The 21,181-nt window shown below is 39.8% G+C and overlaps 1 protein-coding gene across 2 annotated transcripts; it reads right to left on the bottom strand.

Moving 5' to 3' along the window:
* Positions 1 to 1,282: 1,282 nt before the first annotated feature.
* On the bottom strand, positions 1,283 to 19,905 carry LOC146331541 (leucine-rich repeat neuronal protein 1-like). Of its 2 annotated transcripts, XM_084732711.1 has the most exons (3): positions 19,707 to 19,905; positions 19,517 to 19,601; positions 1,283 to 4,441 (listed from the first exon to the last, which is right to left on the bottom strand). In XM_084732711.1, the coding sequence occupies exon 3, from the start codon at positions 4,198 to 4,200 to the stop codon at positions 2,053 to 2,055; it is 2,148 nt and encodes a 715-aa protein (XP_084588837.1). In that variant the 5' UTR covers positions 4,201 to 4,441; positions 19,517 to 19,601; positions 19,707 to 19,905; the 3' UTR covers positions 1,283 to 2,052. The 2 variants fall into 2 exon arrangements, with proteins under 2 accessions (XP_084588837.1, XP_084588831.1); XM_084732705.1 differs by having other exon boundaries at positions 19,517 to 19,905.
* Between the last annotated feature and the right edge of the window lie 1,276 nt (positions 19,906 to 21,181).

Genomic DNA, 21,181 nt, shown 5'->3' with positions numbered 1-21,181 from the left:
ATCGCATGCAAACTATGCAGTCGATGTGTAATGACACTGTGAAACTGCAGTAAAATTACTGTAATTTTGCAAACATTCTGTCACAAATGAGATCTTAAACAATCCCATTTGTTTTCCAATTTTTTAATTAGCTGTAATAAGAGTAACCATATAAACACTTTTTTTTGCCTTAATGTGACTCAAAATGCTACACTGATTTTGAATGAGAAACTTTTGCTTTATTTAATTGATGTTAAGCCATGAAGTGCTGCATTGCTATTACTGTGTTTTACCTGGGACCACAACTAACGGGTATTTTCATTATTGATTAATCTGTTGATCATGTCCATAAAATTTCAGAAAGTTGTGAGTAATATTGATGACTGTTTCCTAAATCCTAACATGACGTCCTCAAATGTGTTTGTTAACAACCAAAAGATACTCTATTTATTGTCATGAAGGACTAAAGAAGCCAGAAAACCTTCACATTTGTTAATCTGAAATCACAGTATTTGGACATTTTTTTCTGAAAAAGGACTCAAAACGATTAATCGGTCATCCAAATAGTTGCCATTTATTTAATAGTTGACAACTAATTGATTAATCATTGCAGCTGCAGGTTGTCATTGAACTAAACGAACAGCTGGCTGAGATACAGACAAAAACTCAATGTATAGTGACATTATGGAATTACTGTAAAGTACTGTATTATAATTTATGCTTACTGATAAAGTAACAAATGGAATCCTTAACAATCCCATTTTCATTTCTTCATTTCAATTTTTTATTTGCTATAATAAAAGACCAAATGAAGCACTTTTATTTGCCTTAATGTCATTCAAAATACTACACTTAATTTTTAGGGGAGACTTTAGGTTTATTGATGTTAAACCTTAGGCTGCGATTGTTGCTATTATGTTATCATTATTGACCTCTATGACAACCATAATAAACATGTTTAATATGTAATTGCTGCATCCACTAGAGGGCAGTACATGTTCAAATATCGATATGTCTGCGTGTCTGTCTGTATCTAGAGTGCATGTACTAGTTTGTACTCATATTGAGAAGTTAAGCTGACACTGTGTAAGCTCTGTCTCTAAGGATGCTTCAGGGCACCGAGCTGTGTGACGCTGCAAAGCTGATTCAGTCAGTTGGGTTTAAGTTCTTCTAAGACATGTGATTAAAAATCCACATGAAACCAACAGCATGTATCATCACCAGGGAGCGAGTGTGTCTGTCAAAACTGAAAGGATATATTAACAGTATGACAGGAACAAGAATAGAAAAAAGACCAAATGTCTGCAAAAGAACCAAAAATTATTTATTTTAACTTCATCATCAGTATACATATTGCATGAGAAAATAATAAACTAAGCAAATAGAGAAAAGGTCTAGCGAAATAAGTGAGTAAATAGGGGAAAGGGGCATTAAAGTTTCTAGTGTTCCTCCTTAGTAAAAATAAAAAAACAAACATTTGCCAAACATTTGTATTTCTAGCATTAACATCACAATTATCAGCAAACTAAAATCCTATTCTCTCGCAATTTAAATCAGGAAGTTCAAAGGTATAGTTGATACAACATTACTGCACAATTGCTAACATTCAGTAGACAGTTTAACAAGTCTAAACCCCACTGTCAGCTTTTAATTGAAGTTCTGACAAACTCCATTATCTATCAGTGCACAACAGATTACCTGTTTTACAGAACAGAGAAAGAAACACTGATTTCCACTAATAATGCCAGAAGACCATCAGCCCCTGCTGCTGTTATTAACCCAAAAGAAAGTGAGTCAAAAATGCACCACAGAAACAAGAGCATAGCAACTAAGACAGGCTAAATACAGCTGCCATCTTGGAGAGTCCAAAACAATGAAGAGAAAGAAAGAAAGAAAGAAAAAAAGGCGATACGCTATACTAATAAAAATCCTGTCCTTTATCACTCTGCCTCTTATTAGCAAAGCTGAGAATACAAAAAAACATTTGCAACTTTATTTGACTTCTGCACCAAAATGGCAAAAGTGTGTCTTTTTGTGCTGCTGGAGAGGCAGCTAGGCCTCCATATTAAATCCTCACCACATGTAATAACTACGTGTGGTATCAACCGGAGAGGGTTTCCCCTCCGTGCTGCCGTCTTTGTCCTTCTCGCCGTCTGCCTCCCACAGGTTGATGAGCGGAGGGTAAAGCTCGTTCAGGGGGATGGAGGAAGTCTTCAGCATGTATTTCTTCAGAGAGTGATGATAGTTTTTCCTCTTCCATCTGCGCGCCATGTAGACGCCCACAGTGGCCAGGCTGAGGAAGGCCAGCATGGTTGCCATGACAGCCAGCACAGCCGCACTTGGGTGCTGATCCGACAAGTCCAGGGCGAAGGTAGCGCTGCGTGTTGTGACGTTGACGCAAGACTTGTGTGTCTGCAGGTGGACGTTGGAGACCGTGAGGCAAACCTCATACTCAGTGGCAGGTTGAAGGTGTGTCAGGTTGTACTCGTGGACGTCCACAGGGACACGAGCTGTGTAGGTGATGTGCGGGTTGTCGATCTTCATGGTGGCCGAGGCCCACTTTAGGTTGGAAGACATGACGTTAGAATTAACCTTCCAGGAAACCAGGATAGAGTGGGACTCAGTCTGTTTGACATAGATTTTCATCACCTGAGCGCTGTCTAGCAGCGTGCCGTTTACACGGACGGTGGCAACCCGTGTGTCAGCTCCTTCCGTGTTCTGGGCCACACAGGTGTAATGACCAGAATCCTCCACTTGAACATGAGACAGACGCAGGGTTCCTTCACTGCTCAGGTGGTACCGCTCTGACACTGTGTCTAGCGTGATTTTTGCCCCTAGAGGAGTCACCCAGTAGATCTCAGGCTCAGGCTCAGCCATGGCCCTGCAGTCAAGACTGACACTCATGCCCAGCTCAAGGTTCAGGTGGCCGGGGAAGGTGTTGTGGGATATGAGGGGGAGGCATTGTTCTGGAGAGTCCAGCAGGCGTAGCCCTCGAACCTGCTGGCCTTTGAGCTCTGACGGGGAGCTGCACTGCATGGCCAGTGGCTCCATGAAGCGCACTGTGGTCCTGTTGGAGCTCATCCACTGAATGACACAGTCACAGCGCAGTGGGTTACTGTGCAGACTGATCTCCCGCAGATTAGGCAGCACCTCCACAGTATGCTGGTAAAGGGCAGTGAGGGCATTGTTGTTGAGCATCAGGCTCTCCAAGGAGGGCATGTCCCTAAAGGCCAACCTGTGCACATAAGATAGCTTAGGGTTGTTGGTGGCCTCCAGCTTTGTCAGCTCTGGTAGGTTGTCCAGAGCATAGCGGTCAATCGACACCAACTCCATCATGTTGTTGATACCCAGCTCCTTCAGACGTAACATGTTCCGGAAATCTCCCTCCTGGATTTTGTGAACTGGATTTTTGTTTAAATCCAAGAATTTCAGATTGGGAACTTTTTCAAGGGCCAGTTGAGGGATTCTGACCAGTTTGTTGTCATAGAAAGAAATGCTTTCAAGGTTGTCCAAACCTACAAATGCATTCGCTGGAACATCAGTGAGGTCCATGCCAGCCAGAACCAGACTTCTCAGGTTTCCCAGAGGCTTAAAGTTCATGTCCAGGAGGCCAATAACTGGGTTCTCCCCAATCATGAGGATCTCAAGATTGGGTGTTTCTTCGAACCAGCGGCTGTCTATGACATGGAGCTTGTTGGAGTTGAGATGAAGGCGCAGCAGGCTATGGAGGCCTGCAAATGCGCGAGGAGAGATGGAGTTGATCTGGTTGTGGTTGATGTAGAGCTCCTGGAGATTGGAGAGGTTCCCCAGGCAGTGGTCTGGCAGCTGGCTGATCTGGTTCTCCTCTAGATGCAGGGTGGTCAGGTGGTCCATTTTTGTGAGGCCCACGGCTTCCACAGTGTTGAAGTTGTTCTGGGATAGGTCCAACTCTGTCAGGTTAAACAGCGCCTCCAGCTCTCCGCTGGTGTGAGAGATGGCGTTACTTTGGAGCAGTAACACCTGCGTATCTGTGGACAGGTTGGTAGGGATGTGCGTGAGCCTCAAATCATTGCAATCCACCGTGGTTGCCTCCTTGTAGGTTGACTGGGGCGTGAACCAAGGGCGGATTTCACATACACACAAACGGGGACACTCTTTGCCTTGTATGGGCGACAGCGAGGAGAGAAGCAATCCCATGCACAGCCAGAGCAGAGGAGGCCAAGGCTGTGAGTTGAGCACCATGTTGTCTGCTCTCTCTGCTCACACAAAGCTTAGATGAGAGGCAGCGTTCTGGAGAAGAGAGGTTTGGAGGGAAGGTTCATGAGTATCAGTCCCCTTGTCTACTGTAGGCAATTTCCTGACTGATGATTTCTTATCAAGGCGAAAGTTATTTGCAGAAGCCAGGGCACAAGATCATCTGGTCCAAACTTGATCTCTGTTGATAGTTTTGTACGTTCTCACTTCCTCACCTTGAGGTTTAAGCCTAAGGAAAGACAGAAAGCAAGTAAAATGTTAAAGCCTACAACATACAACAATTTTGATAATTTGTTTGCAAAAAAGTTGGTGGACAATTCATACAGAAATTTAGTACATAACAATTTATTTATTCAAGTTAAACTTAACTTAAAATTCTTAGAATTCATTTTCAAAACACTCATAACTTATTAACATGAGATCTTGTAACTTGGAAGTCTTTTGACTTTAATGACTTGAATAAATGTACTGGACAGAGTTCAATCAACTCATTAAAAAAAGTTTCTAAAGAAACAAGATCAGTGTATTGGCAGACTTCCCAGCATGCAGTTTGAGAGTTAAAACTTTCCTGAGATCCTTCTTTTTTTATAGTTTGAAGAAAACTGAAAATTTGCTGTTTCTATTTGATAAACTTTAAGATAGATGATGAAGGTGATGAAAGTTAGTACTGAATTCAGTCTCTACTGCCTTACATTTCCAAATTAATACATTCACTGGGATTAGTTCCATGTATTTCACATAAGAACTGACTTTTCAAACTGAAAATGTAAAAGAAAATCAAAATTGTAATGTTTGTCAGCATGATTAAAGAGTTTTTGGTTCAACTTAATATCTTAAGCTTAATGAACATGTTTACTCAAATAAGACTGAATAATATCAAGTTTATTTGACTAGAACTGTTTATTTGTTTTGAATCCATAGAAAATAACCTCAGACCTCAGATTAAAGTTTTAAGGCATTTTGGACTCTAACTTTTTAACCTAACCTTTTTTTTTTTTTTTTTACAGTGAGGGAGTGAGACTGAAAAACAGCTGAATAGAGGAGGTTAGAAAGTAAGGAAGTCAGATTTGGTTTCCTTGTGGAGGATAACAAATGAGGCCAAGTGGCAGTTTTCCACAGTGCTACCCTGCAGATATTACGGGGACTAACTTGATGTGTCTAACAGGGCAGAATGAATCTGTCAAATTTGTGTTGTTGCCCTGCTATCGTGTAGACATTCATTTCTACCTTTTAATGAGCTGCTACACAGCCAGACATAGTTTGAAAATAATAAGCTTGAGAAAAAGTTACTTCTGGATCTTGAAATAAAATTAGGTGAGGCCATGCATGCCAAAAAATACTTAAAGATTCTTTAGGACTTTTTAACCGGTTGAAATACAGTTGTGCTTAATGCCTGACCCCTGGTCAGATTCTCTTGAAATCAGATGAAACAAGCCTATGTTTACATTTTTCCAGGCAACGTTACAGTGAGTTGTACATTGAACAATTTATTTATTTATTTATAAACATTACAGGTACTGTTCTTGACAGGTTAATAAATAGTGACCAGTAGTGGAGTTTAACAAAGTATGTTTACCCAAGTACTGTACTGAAGTACAAATACAGTATGAGGTACTTGTAGTGTGCTTGAGTATTTCCATTTTATTCAACCTTATTCACACCACTACATCTCAGAGCCAAATATTGTGCTTTTCACTCCACTAGATTTGTGCAACAGCTTTAGTCACTTGTTACTTTTCATATTACATTTTTTCTATCCAGGGAAAACAACTGTGTGATTTTGAATGTAAATGTTTGGATTAGGTGGGAAATGCATCGTCGCAATGAGTTTTTCTGAACTCATGAAACAGTGACTTTTTAGAGACATGTGGTTCTCACAAGACAGCAGCGCTACAATTATATGATGATCTTACAGAATACGATGCACTGCTGTAGATTAAACTACCCAACAGTATATAGAGAAGTTAAAATTAGCACAACCATGTGGTACTACAACCACAACGCTGACAAGGACCATATTACTGAACAACAAGTACTTACTTTTGATATGAAGTACATTTTGCTGACGATACTTGCATATTTTACTTGAGTAAGGTTTTGAATGTGGGAGGTTTCCATGAAGTGAAGTGTTTTCACAGTGAGATATTAGTAGTTTGATAGTAACCTGTTACAGCTATGGCATCTCACATCTTTGTGAAACACATTTATAATTTGGTTATTCCATTTCTAAAAATGTTAATTTTTTTCATGCATATCACACAGAGTGATGCAGGATTTTGGTACAACATAGACTTTAGTTAGATGATATGCTTGATATTCGTCTCTGCTTCCCTGATGTGTTGCGTATCTGTCTTCTCAGAGATTACTAACACATTTCCATCTCTCTGCCGGGTAGATTATCTGCATACCAGCTTGGTATCAGAGATCCTGTCGAACGAGTGTGTGGGGTGGGCACAGCCGGCAGCTCTGGCTGTGAGCCCATTACACAACAGGCTTAATAAACAGGGAGTGTGTGCTCTTCACTGTTAATCACTCTCTACTTATGATACAGGCCCATGACAAGCAGTCATACACATGTGAAGTGAATTTAGCATTTTTTAAGACCTGTGCTGTGGTGGCTGTGCTGCAGCGTGCACACTGTACTCATGCAGGTTTGGTCAAACTAAGACAAGCAGAGAGTAACTGGAGTGGAATGACAGGCTGAACCCCTAAAGGAACTGTAATGTTTTACGCTTTTGCTTTCATTTGTCGATTTTGTGACACCAAATCCTAGAAATGTCTGGAGGGATGACAGGTACAGATTCATTTTTATATGACATCATGAACAGTTGGGATGAAGAGACAGTCACCAGCTTCTTTGAGCAAATCCTAAAATTTATCTATGTATAGATCGTTTTAGTTTTCTTTTAAAACCATTCATAAACATTCCTCTACTCTGCAGGCATTACTTTATTATTTGAGTCAGGGTTAATTTTGTTGACTAATCATTTTTGTCATCATTTTTGTTAACATTTTTCATTGACTAAAACAAGGCAGTAATTAACTAAAAAATAATTTAAGACAAAAAATACGACAAAATCTATTCAGACTTTGGTCAGTGAATACAAATGTGACAAAAAAGTTAGGAAGGGACGTGTCGTGATGAAATCCTGATGAAAAACAATATCTTTGTGCAGTGTGGAGGTTAGATGTATGTAATTGGATTGTATTGATCTGCCCAGGAAGTCAACTAGCATGTACTTGCTGCATGTCTCAGTACCCTGTACAGAAATATCAGCATGTGGGAAAAAGAAAATAGCAGACATACGCTGTCAAGGTAACGTTATTTTATCAGCTAACCCAAGCTGATGTCTTTTCACTAAGCTTGAAATACAAGCTCAAAGAAATTACTGCGGTCCTCTACTGATTAAAGAAGTGACTGACCCAGAGTTGCTAATCTTAGATTGTAAATTAAAAGAGTGACAGACACACAAAAGATAGAAGATTTCATTTTCCTAAAACTGAAACAGAATATGTGGCAAATAAGAAGAATCCATGTTTGAAGAAATTTAGTACACTTAATGTTAAACATATGAAGGAGCAGAAATGTACTGCTGATCGCAGGTTAACAGATGTTTCCTCCAGGAGTATATAATGAGTTTGGAAATTCTAGAGAAATGTTTAAATAATGCATTACAATTTAAATTACATTAACCTAAGAATTAAAAAATCTTAATGATATTTAATCAACTAAAACTAGATTAAAACTGAAGCAATTGAGGGCTACATTGTTGTGTCAACTTAGGTTAAGAAGTTCAAGTAACATGCTATCTTAAATTCGTCAATCTTTTATCATTACTTTTGAAAACATACATAGAAAATCCATATGAGCTTTGATTATTGCTTTGACATTGACTTATACAGTATAAGTCAAAAAAGAACGCACACCGTCCAGTTCATGAAATAGAATAAAGTTATCTTAACGTAAATACTGTATATGAGTGTGTGTGAGTGAGTGATTATGTATAAAGAGGGAAGTCAAAAGTCAAAAGTGGCAATTATCTAAACAACAAAAAGGAATAATCAGTTCATGTAATTGTTTACTTTAGCAAGAGAGAAGGAAAGAGACTTTCTTACTCACTGAAGCTAAACACCAGTGTCGGCTTCTAGTCTGACTCACGCTCATAGAAATTCACATTCTTCTTCATAAATAAACTGAGGGTGAGCATCCAGTGTGTGTATGTATGTGTGCAGCAGGGAGAGATAGTTGGGTGTATTTTGTTTCACATCAAAACTGACAAGTTCCCCCAGTATTAACATAAAACAGATACAGATTGTTTTCCCTCTCCTTTCATGTGTTGTGTCTGTTCACGCCCTGCGATGTGTCGACACCCTTTCACAGTTTTCCCTTCACATTTGCATGTACAATAGTACAAAAGCAGAACAACAAATACAAAACAGAACACTTTGCAGCGCAGAATAACAACATCGTGAGACTGTTTGTAGAAATTTAAACATGCCAGAAGAGTGGCACTGTGGGATAAACACAGCCTTTTCTCAAATTTACCAAAGGGGGGGACATCAGATATAGTGTCTAAAGTTCCCATGAGACAGCTAGCGGAGCGCTTATTGTTTATGTGTCTCCCGTTTAAATTAGGCAGGTATGGAGGGACTTGTTGCGGATATTGATTGGTGTTTTCAGTAGCCAATAGTGCTGTGTATTACACTTCAGTCCGCTTGGGTGAATAGTCGCATTCTCCTTCCATGCTCCACAGTGTCATAAGCAAGAAAGCCTTTCATTGGATGCACATTTAATATATACCTGCGAGTTCAGGATCACTCATCAACAGTTTTAAATTGTTCTCCAGAAAAAGTCAAGCTCCGAAATACTATTAAAAATAAAAAACAAATGTACAAAACAACTTTTTTGTCATTGTTGGGCCAGATGCTGACATAAAGGTGACTTATAGTGCATGCATATGTGATAAAAACAACTTAACATCAATTTTGACTTCATGGGAACTTTAAGCATCACAGCTCATCCATGTTTGTTTCTCTTTGAGTACAAACACACATGGTGCCTGCTTGGTATCAGGTGGCTGGTGTCTGCAATGACCCGGTCACACTCTGATCTGATTCCCTCGGTGTGACTGAAGCGCGGCTCCTTCTCTTCATGAATCCTGACTGTGAATAACTGCTGAACATGTGGCTCATCCTTCTGCCTGTAATCATCCATCATTCAGCTTCTCAAATAATCCATTCACATGTCTCTCAGTACTTCCCTGATAGTATACGGAGCCTCGGTGTAAAAAGATTTACTCTGTAATACATTTGTCTGTCCTCTCTCTTCCTTCATGTGTCGCGCTGCTCGGATATCAAATCGGAGGAGACAGGCGGAGTAATCGCTGATTTCATGCTGAGGCTATAAAACTCAGACACCTGGCACCAGGTTTTTGGCAGACTGGCAGCACTATGGGGGCCCGCATCCGTTCCCACCTATCTCTGACTGTGTGTACGTGTTGACCTTATTGACCCAAGGAAGTTCTGCTGAGCACATATGCTCTTTTTCACCGATGGCCTGCTTCATAATCACTGCTATACACAAACTCATACTCACAAGCGACCTCGTAAACCCACAGATACCTACTGCTGGCCACAGACCAGCCAACTGATTGTTGGAGTTAAGCCTTCTGCTTAAGGATAGGCTACCTTTAAGTTTGACGGTAAAGCTTTGCAAGCTAAATACATGATCCCTCACTGTTTTCCCACCTGTGGGCAACGCCAACCTTTCCTGGCCCCCGCTAGTCCAGGGATTCAAGCTGGCATTCATCCCACAGCTCTGCCGCTCTGCTCTGCTCTGTGTAGGAGAGGATATACGCTCAACAAAAATATAACACAACACTTTTGTTTCTCCTCACATTTTTATTAGTATAACATCTAATGCTTCATCTGTGCATATAAAAGTTTTATTTATGTCAAATTTTGTTCATAAATTTGCTAAAATCTGTGTTAATGAGAACTTCTCCTTTGTCAAGATAATCTATCCACCTGACAGATGTGGCCTGTAGAGATGTTGATTAAACAGTAGGATTACATCACAGGTGTGTCTTGGACTGGTCACAATAAAAGACCACTCTAAAATGTGCAGTTTTGTTATTTGAAAATACATTTATGAGGCACTGAACTAGCGGGTCATGACTTTGCCCTCCTGGGGAAAAATGGTATCCACAACTCGATATGAAATAGCCACACTTCAGTGATCTTTTTTTCAAGATCAAACTGCACATTTAGTGTTGTGACCTGTCCAAGGCACAAGAAACAATCCTGCTGTTTAATCAGCATGTTTATGTGCCACACCTGCCGGGAAGACGGATTATCTTGAGAAGAGCTCACTAACAAGGATTTCAACACATTTGTGAGCAAAATTTGAGAGAAATAAAACTTTTGTGCGCGAAGACAGATTACTCATTAAAAATGTGAGCAAAAACAAAAGTGTTGCATTCATATTTTTGTTGCATATACGTCACACGTTTGTGCAGCAAAGTGGGCAGATGTAGATGCCACACAATGTGCTCTGACCTTTAAAGCACATTCATCCATTTTCTTCACAGCATCAATCACAGATCTGAATCAACACACACACATATATATATATTGATTACCCCATTCACAACTCCCCTTCACTTGTCACCATTTACATTACTGTCATCTAATACAGTTCAGTACAGCACCTCTGACCACCACTAGATAGTAGATTGATATTAAAATATATTGTATATACTGTATACTGTAATGCATACATGTGTATGATAATGTGTGCTGGGAGGACTACATTATGTAGATCAAATAAAACAAAAACAGAATGTCATTTAAAGGACAAAGAATGGAGAACAGATTATTTTAAGTATGAATCTAATAACAGTGATCTAACTGTCAGAATACACAGAGGTGTGTCCCATAATCATTACTGATATCATTACTGTTACAATCTGATACAATCTGAAAACACCTGTTTCATTTATTATACAGTTCTACAAATGACTTCTGCATCACTGTTATACAGATACTATCATTTTGCTGGGGCTGGGTATCAGTACATGTGATTGGCCCACTCCTGCAGCAGCAACAACACATACAGCGTGTGTTGTGTTGTGAAGTCAAGTGCAGTGTATTTGACAGAGTTGGCCGTTCAGTGTGCTGAGAAATCAAAACCTGCAGTACATGCATGTGACATCTGGTAAAAATAAAGGCATAAAATGCAGCTGGATTATTTCAGGAATGCTTCCATTCACGGGTGCAGTGGTTAGCACTGCTGCCTCACAGCAAGAAGGTCCGGAGTTCGAATCCCCCAGCTGTCTGGGGCAGAACCTTTCTGTGCAGAGTTTGCATGTTCTCCCCGTGTGTGCATGGGTTCTCTCTGGGTTCTCCGGCTTCCTCCCACAGTCCAAAGACATGCATGCTAGGTTAATTGGTGACTCTAAATTGCCCGTAGGTGTGAATGTGAGTGTGAGTGGTTGTCTGTCTCTATGTGTCAGCCCTGCAATGAACTGGTGACTTGTACAGGGTGAACCCCGCCTCTCACCCAATGTCAGCTGGGATAGGCTCCAGCCCCCCATGACCCTTCGGGAATAAGCGGTTACAGACACTGGATAGATGGATGCTTCCATTTACATGACAAGGTATTGAATGAGGTAGAAAAAGGGTATCAAAAAATGAAGTACTGTATTGGTATTGGTATCACTTTAAGGGTGCTGGTATTGGTACTTTTATCGTAATTTTTTAAACGATACGTTTCCCTGTTATCTGCATTCTTTTACAGGATGGCAATGGAATCTGAGAGTGACTGACTTCTGAGGAGAAATAGAAAACTTTGTATATTATATTCTACTTCAAAGTCTTGGCTACAATTCTTGTCTGGAAAAAAAGAAAAGAACTACAACAGAGGAGGAGTGAAATCCCACAGGATCGTATCCAAGAGAGGGAGATGGAGAGGAAGTCTGCTATAGCACCATGCTGTACAAAATCATTTTGGTGGGACGACACCTTTGTGAACTCTTGTTCTCCTGGGTGTGACACAGATTAGGTCTGAGATTAATTCTCTCACTGCCAAAGCAGAGCCGGACCAGCACCTGGATCCTGAAAATCTACTGCTAATCTCTTGGCTGAGGCAGCGGAGAGCAATTACACTGTAGGGAACATAATTAAAAATGCATGCATACACGTGTATCTACACTGCACCATTTCCACACTGCCACAAAACACACATCCTGTTTTCCCACTCTGATTCAACTCACACTCTGTGACATGCATGCATACACACACAGAGCTGGAAAGAGGCAGAAAAATCCCTCAACAGCTTGGCATTATCCAGATGACTGTCTGAACTGAAGCCTCCAGCAGGAGGGATTTACTTTCTCTGCACAGCCAATCCTTATGAGGTTTTAATCTAAGTACACATTACACATACAAAACACACACACATCAACAAATATACATCTACAGCGGCTGCTATTTCCAGTGGGTTCCCATAAACCCTCGAGTAAGGATCACTGGTGCTGAGGTTCAAAGCAAGACAGCAAGATGTAATTGTGGGACATAATGAGCTTTGTCTGCTTCATGCTGGGGCTTCATAAATGCACTTATAGGACAGAATCTATGGACAACACAGACAGCATTAAAGATAATCAGGGACACTAAAGAAACACAGACCTGCAGTCTCATGCGGGGAGCATCTCTCTTCATCTCTGTGAAACATCTTCGTGTGTGCAGGCGTCAATTTGTTTTCACTGGGAGATGTTAAAAAAAAAAACCTCCTTGTTTTGAAGGACAAGTTAAAGGTAGAATATGCAGGATTTGCCAGTTGCTGTTTGTAAACACACCAGAAAAGTAGTTCATTGTTTGATTCCCAGGTTGTCATATATCAGTACTTTGGATTGGTAAAGCTTCCCAAACAAACACAGAAAAATAATGAGACTGAGAAAGTACAACCCGGTCTCATTCCCAACTAGTCAAATCCCAACTTTTTTCACCACCCCTCAGTGACTTGTACAGAAGCACACAGTACCAAAAGACACACAAGCTTTCAACTTTGTATAGCAAGGGAGAAGTCTGCATTTGGAAGAAGTGGGGTGGATGGACTATGTGCAACACTGAGGGGCACTGGATTTTGAAGACAATTTGATATAGTGGCCAAAGTGTGTTATGACAGCAGTCGAAAATGCCTTTTTCCCATAAGCTTACATCATTACAACCCCTGCAAAATGACCTGTTTCACTATTTGGAATTTGATTCATTTGAAACCATAACATTTGCAAACACTATAAGGACTGCATGTTTAAATGCTTACTCTATGGGCCATATGATGCGGAAGCACATGCTCAAGAACAGTTTCATGCACTATTGAGCAGCTTTCATAGGAATGAACAGAGGCCCGCCTCCAATGCCATATCCAGTTCTCCTCTGTACAGCCGTGGTCTCTGCCATTGACACATATGGAGACTGATAACGTGACAGCTCCCAAAAAATTGGGACCAAATCATCTTGACTGGCCCCTCATAGCTGGCTGCAGTATACTCACAAACTTCACCCCTCCATTTTAGTGGGATAAACTACACAATCAAAATGCACGTCAAATAAACTTTTCTCTGATAGGGTTTCTATCATTTTAGGTAGTTTTATCATGCTGATGTTTGTTCAAGTTTTCAAGTTTTAATTATCTATTTGAAGCTCTAAAAGTGATCATCATGATTGACAGCTGAGCTCTGCTCGCAACTGTGTGGGCGGAAACTCCACAATGTGGCTCCAACACTGGTAACTATGTGCAAACTCTGGCTCTAATTGACGTCACCAGTGCAAGATGGCAGCACTTGTAGCCTATTTCTGAACAGTGGGGGGAAAGTGGAGATGCTGCATCCATGTTTTGTTTATGTCGACACCAGCGCACACTTCTAGTGGATCATCAGTGATGATTGAGAGTAGAGCTGTCATGATACCAGTGTTTCAAACTTTGATACAATGCTACCATAAACAAGATACTCAATACCTCTTTTGATACCACAGCATAAAGAAAAAAGGTCCAGGCAAACTAAATAGGATCATTTTTGTCATCTGTAAATGAATAACAGTGCTAGTACGTGAAAAGTCACTGAACACTATCTGGTTTTGCTGTAAGCCAAATTTCAGGCAATACAATAAAGACTGAACTGAACAGAGGTCTTGAATGAGCACTTAGATCTTTTTTTAATAGCTTCTGTACTTTCATTACAATAATTAACAGATATTGCAACATTCTAAACTAGCAGTATTGAAAAAATATTGAAAAATCAATAATTTTGACAACCTTAATTGAGAGAGATTACGTTTATATGAGTCTAGACATTTTTTAGGAAAATCCTGCATAGTATGCCTTTAAAATTGCATTTGTTAGCTTGATTTGAAGAAATTCCATTTAACCCGTTTTCACTCCTTCTAAGAGTTTAGACGCAGTGCTGCTAATACTCCACCTCATGTGCCACCGGTGCAGCCAGGAGGAACCTCACTTGATAGCAAACACTGCATCATTTTTCATAGGAGGCTATGCTTTGCCCCCCCCTTCTATTCCTCAGGCCCTTTTCACTGGGTGCAAAATGTAAGCAGTGTTTCTGAATCAGCAGCCGCACAACAGGCTCACAGACATGCCGTCGCTATAGCAACGGCTATGCCACCGGCATGTCTGTTTCATAACCAAATGAGAAGACATGAGAAGACAGCTATTAGTGCCATCAGGCAGCCAAAGTGATAGCTGCTACTGGTGCAAGAAGGTGACTGCAGCATGAAATCATATGACACAACAAAACATATATGCATGATATAGTTGTGCTTTTGTCATGACCAGTTACCATGCACACACGCTCACGTCCCGCTCTTTCTCCACATCAGCTTACACAAATATAATATATCTCCAGATTTCTACACTAACGCAACCAGTTTTTCAATCCAGAGCGATCATGTGGTGCAGGGAAGCTGAGTGGTGCTGCCTGATGTTTTCTCCATGTCCTCACTGCGCTGGCCTGCCTGAGAGACATCCTGTTCCTGCTCCATTAGTATGCAAGTGTCTCACTTCACATCACACAGGGCTTTTGGTGCAGCTGCTGATGGCAGAGGTGTAGAGCCGAGGAGGAGGAGAAGGATGCATGTCCACTCAGTCAGAGAGAAGAGAGGAAGTAAAGAGGGAGAGGATGGATGGAGAGCTCTGCTTCAATTAGAAGGCCACAGGAGGAAACCGCTGAACTGAAAATGCAACAGGGCTGAAGATACATTGAGAAAATCCAAAACCACGTATGGAATTAAAGGAAAGTGTGCTGCATACTTTTACAATGTTTCTTCAGACTCCATTAAGGTTTATAAGTCGCAGCATGGCAAATTGCCTGTATTTCTATTTACTGCAAATCCATATGGCAGCTTTATTTCCCCGTGGAGCTGAGATGGATCTTGACACAATTTTTCTTCTCTGGCTCTCATTTTTTTCTCCCCTCTTTCCCCTCCTCCTCCTCCTCCTCCTCCTCCTCCTCCTCTATGCACTTTGTCGCTTCTTACAGTTGCAGTTTTGGTGAAAAGCCAATATCTTTGTCACTGGAGCATTGATCAATCATTCTGACAAAGCCAAAGTCTCTGACCTCAAGGGAATCCCTATTTGAAACAATGCAAAGGTCAAGGAAGATTAACTTGTGCAGTTAAAATTGATTTTTGATTTAAAATGGATTTGCTTGAATGTGATTCTGCATGATCTTTTTTCGTGGTTTTGTTTAAATGTAAAGATGCAGTGGAGTGGATTCTGGAGAAAGACAGCTGATTGTTGAATGTAGGACTGTACAATTTGTACTGAAAGCAAAATGTGTGTCAAAATACCGACACTGAATATTGTTGTGCTGCAGAGATATCCTGGTCTTAATGTAATATTTTACAGACTTAAGAAAACATCTTTGTTGGTACAGATCCCTGAAAAAATCATACCATGATAATTTTAATGTTTTTCAATATAAAAAAGTATAATGATGTAAATCATTAGTATTCCTTCTAGTACATGGGTCTTCAATGGGGGGTTTGTGACCCCAAGAGGATCCTCAGAGTTACTACAGGTGGTCTCCAACTCCACCTCCAAATCATTGTTTAATTTTTTTTCAAAGTTTTTTTCCTTATAAAATTAAAATGTCTGAAAAAAACACATTAGCATGAATTCAACATGTTATTTGCAAAGATAAATCGCACGTTTAAAAAAAGAGAAAGAAAAGACGAAAACGTTAAATTTATTCAACAGTGACAAAATACTACCCATGAAACCTCATGCAGTTAGCTAACTTACTAAATCGGCGTACAGCACTTATCCATAACAGCTAACCAGTTAGCTACTTATTATTGAAACATATTGGCCTGTTAGGTGTATTATTATGTCAAGTGTTACAGACAGTCTTGTGAGTCACAATGTATTTTTTTACCCTCCACCTCAGAAACTACTGGAAAAAATGCAGAAGGTAAGACTAGTGCAGCTAACATTAACCATGCTACAGCAGCTGAGGGTAAGCTGGGATCTCTCTGTCAGCTAAGGGGTCAATGGCCTGAAAATGCTGCTCTCATATTGCAAATCATATTGCAAAGGCAACATAATTCAAAATTGCAATTACATATTTTTTCAAAGTCATTATGACTTACTTGCATCTCATTCTCGGGCCATCGAATACTTACATTGTGGGAAGGAGACTCAGCAATCAAGTATCTTACTAACCTGTGACTGACTTAAGTCTAGATTTTCTAGCCTGAAAGCAGAATCAAGAGAAGCAGAAGTCTGGTTTTCTGTCAAACGACTGTCAAACCAATTACATTATGCTTAAAGGTTATTATGGAACCAAATATAAACTGTCTCCTCCAGATTTAACTAGTTTTAAATTAGTGTATAATTTTAAATCATTAATCCAAGTGAAAGTGAATTTTTTTAAGTACAGTTAAAAATGTATGATTGCCTTCAAGTACATTTAAGCCTCTTCCACTCTGCCTATCTATAATAAAAGTGGAGTACAAAGTAAGAACACAAACTCATTTTTCAGTTTGTCGCTGGTAAAAACAAAGGATGACTAAACAGCTGACTCAGTCAAAACACCACATGACAGCCCCATTTAAATGGCCCGTCGCGTTTCCACGTTCCCCTTCAGGTCGCACACTCACAAAGGGAGAAGGTCAAGCTGTTGCACCCTCGTCTCCACTGCTGTGGGAACCCCAGCACCAGCACATGTTGCAGAGTCAGGCCCCCTGGCTCACAATAATGGCTCCTACCCAAACACACACAGACACACCGAGACGTGTCTTTGTTTGGGAAGGTTCTCACAGGATACGTCACTGACTAGGCATTGTGAAGACTGGGGGAAGGTGCCTCCATGGCCTCCTAAAGTCTCAAATCATTGGCTCATTGGGTGACATATGTATCAATTGTCTGCTTTTACTCCCAAGACAAAGTAAAATGCATGACGTTATGTGGTTGCAGCTAGAAAACAAGTGTGAAAATCACACAATACACAAGGTTCCTCCAGCCTTAATCAAATGTATGTGATATCAGTGAATCCTTTTCTGTGATAGTGATCTCAGTAACAGGTGTTGCTGTAACACAGCAGCTGAAACAACAGAGCCCACTTGACAAAGGTGACCCTAACAATAGCTACACACTCCCCCTGCTTTCTCAAACTTTTCATCAGAAACACTGCTAAGTTGTCTTTCTTTTTCTTTCTCCTCTGTGTCTTAACTTGAGACATCTGCCTGCCAATTTCCTGACCCTTACGCATGCAAATGGGTTCGATGGAGCTCATATAGCTGCTACTCAGCTGTATCAGCTGCACGCTGCACTGCAAGTGATGCTGCAGTTTGTGTAAATGTTACACTCTGCACTGTTAGTTGAACCCAGTGTCACAGTGCAGTGAGATGTCAGGAATGCTGGCATGACTGCAGCCCTTTAGAAATTCACAATTCACTTTAATATTAGCTTTTTTTATGGCAAAAGTATAGAGAGCAAATACAAAACTTAATATTGCAACTTAACACAATATTTTGTGTCCCTCCCTCTGATCAGTTCATATTTATCAGAAAGGCTCATAATAATCATATTCTGTGTACTGATTGGCTGCAGTGTGCACAGTGCCTTTGCAAATTCTCATATTCCCATAATGCATTTATTCACAAAATGCACACATTGCAGATAAATACCGAGGAGACATCTTAAATACTAACAACTTTTAAGGTCTATTTTCTATGAAAATTAAATCTTTGTAGAAGCTATAAAATCTCCCAAATTCACATTAATATTTGTTTTTTGTTTGTGTTCTGTCTGATGTATAATCTAAAACTAAATGTAGAGGGTATAGTATAGGTTTGCAGTGCACAGATTCATTTGGTCAGTGTTTTCTTTTGTTTCCCGTCGTCATATTTATCATTTGTTTTGGCTTGAAAAAGCTTCAAAATTATCATATACTCTGCATAGATTGACTTCTGAACACAGTGTCCTTGCAAATCTAATATTCCATAATAGCCTGCATTTTATATAAAGTAAGACTGACCCAAAGCACACATTGCAGATAAATGCTGAGGAGACATCACAAATTCGGACAACTTTTAGGATCTAATTTCTGTTCAAATTAAACCTTTGTTTGTGGAAGCTTTAAAAACTCACAATTCACATTAATATTCGGCTTTTTATGGCTGATGTAGAAACAGAACATGTTTAAAACTAAATATTGCAACTTAACACCAGGTTTGCAGTGCAGAGATTTATTTGGCTCATGTTTTCTTCGTTTCCCTCCTTCTCATCTCTGATCAGTTTATGGTTATCAATTGTTTAGACTTGAAAAAGGTTCATAATGATCATATCCTGTGTACAGATTTACTGCAGAGCACAGTGCCCTTGTAAATATAATGCATTTTATTGATAAGACTGACCAAAATGTTGAGGAGACATCATAAATATGAACAACTTTTAGGATCTATTTTTAGTGAAAATTAAACATTTGTTTGCTGAAGCTATAAAACACTACCATTCCTCTTTGTGGTGGTAACACGCACTGCATGAGGACCCACGCCATGGAGAGAGGACGCGTTATTGTTTCATTTCATCTTTGTTGATCAGTGCGTTTCTTAAAACATAAAAATGATGACTTCATCTTTACGAGTTCATCACCTCAGACCGGCCCGACACATTCACCCTTTTCTATGGAGAAATAATTTAAAGAAATCATTTCGGATGTTTTTTTTTTAAAGACATATTTATCAAGATTTCAGCACATGCATGAAATAAACACGTTGCTCTCACCTATGAAGCGCCGTATCCTCCGCTGCTGCAGGCTACTGTATCTGACCCATGCAGTCAGCAGTCCGCAGCTCCAGGATGATGCAGACTGAGAAAAAAAAAAATAATAATCGGGCTTATGTTAACGAGGATAAATCTTGAAAACAACCCCTTGCTTTGTGATATCTGCTCCGATCTGCAGGTCTGAACACACCACGGTGATCCCAGACTTCAGAAGTGGAGACGCTGCAGCGGCGCGCAGCTCCCAGTGACGAGCAGCTGCCTGGCGCAGGTCAGCTGGACCGAAACGCGTCTGACACCGACAGACAGCGGTGCCCAAACAGGCAACCACCACCACCTCACCATCTGTTCTGTCAGCACCACCACCATGGGAACCTTAAGTCCCACCCTGCTGACCAGGAGCCGCGGAAAGCTGCGAGTTTTGATGGTGGAGCAGCTGCGGCCAGCGATGACATGTGATTGTTTGACTGTTTCTGTTGTTGATGAGTTTTATTTTCACTCCTCGTGTCAACATAACTGAAGTTTATTCATCATCATTATCAGAAGGCTTCAAAGCTTGTTTGAGAGGATATCAAAGGACTTTTGAGTGCATGAACCGAAAGATGATATAAATTTAATGACTTTCTAATTAATAATTCATCATAATTATGAAATGAAATGGACTTTAAAGTGGAACTCATGGGCCTCCCTCCCTTTTTATATATATAGAGACACACCACTGTATGAAATCATGCAGTAATTTAGCACGAGTAACTAATCTTTTCTCAATAATTCAAATTTTACTTATTTAAGTTGATTTAACTTAAAATTTACAGCATTTTTTTTTTCTCAGAGAACTTCAGAATAGGGCTGCAACTAAAAATTATTTTCATTGTGAATTACTTTATTTAATTACTGTTAGTTATCTTACAGTTATTTATTTGGATGTCTGGTAAAATGTCAGAAAAAGGTGAAAAAAATGGTGATCAGTGTTTCCCGAAGGCCGAGATGATGTCCTCAAATGTCTTGTTTTGTCCACAACCCAGAGATATTCAGTTTACTGTAACAGACGAGTAAAAAAAACAGAATAATCACGTTTAAGGTGAATTCAAGAATTTTTTTTTTTTTTTAAATTACTAATTGATCAATTATCAGAATATTGGCAGTTGATTTAATGATTGACAACAAATCTATTAACCAATCATTGCAGTTCTACTTCAGAACTTGAACACAAGTTCTTCTGGTTTCAAGCTTCTAGCTATAATAGCCTACGTATGTGTAATGTTTACACAGTAAAATGTCTTAAAATGCTACACATTATGTTTTTTGTTCAGTTGTGTACTTACATTAACTCAAATATTTCCAGCTATCTTCAAACCCAGAGAAATCCATATTTTATTCAAGAAAACTGTGCGTTTCCTGCTAGCTGTTGCTAGCTAGTTACCAGGAGTTATGTGCCTGACTATTTCCTGAGCAGGAGAAGTGTCTTTCCAAGTTATTTGAAGAAAACATGTACAAAGAAAACTTCCTGGGTGTCTCTAAAATTCACACTAAAATTTCACACTAATAAAAAAAACAAAAACAATGCAAACCACGATGGAGGTGAGTGCCGAATACAGTCCATACACTTACGCTTAATTTAATACATTCACTCAGAGCAGCTTCATTTATATATCGTCTTTGTGTCGA

This window comes from Lutjanus erythropterus, chromosome 2 (assembly GCF_056507025.1).
Source record: "Lutjanus erythropterus isolate fLutEry1 chromosome 2, fLutEry1.hap2, whole genome shotgun sequence".
NCBI lineage: Eukaryota > Metazoa > Chordata > Actinopteri > Lutjaniformes > Lutjanidae > Lutjanus > Lutjanus erythropterus.
This window is presented reverse-complemented; position numbering and strand designations above follow the sequence as displayed.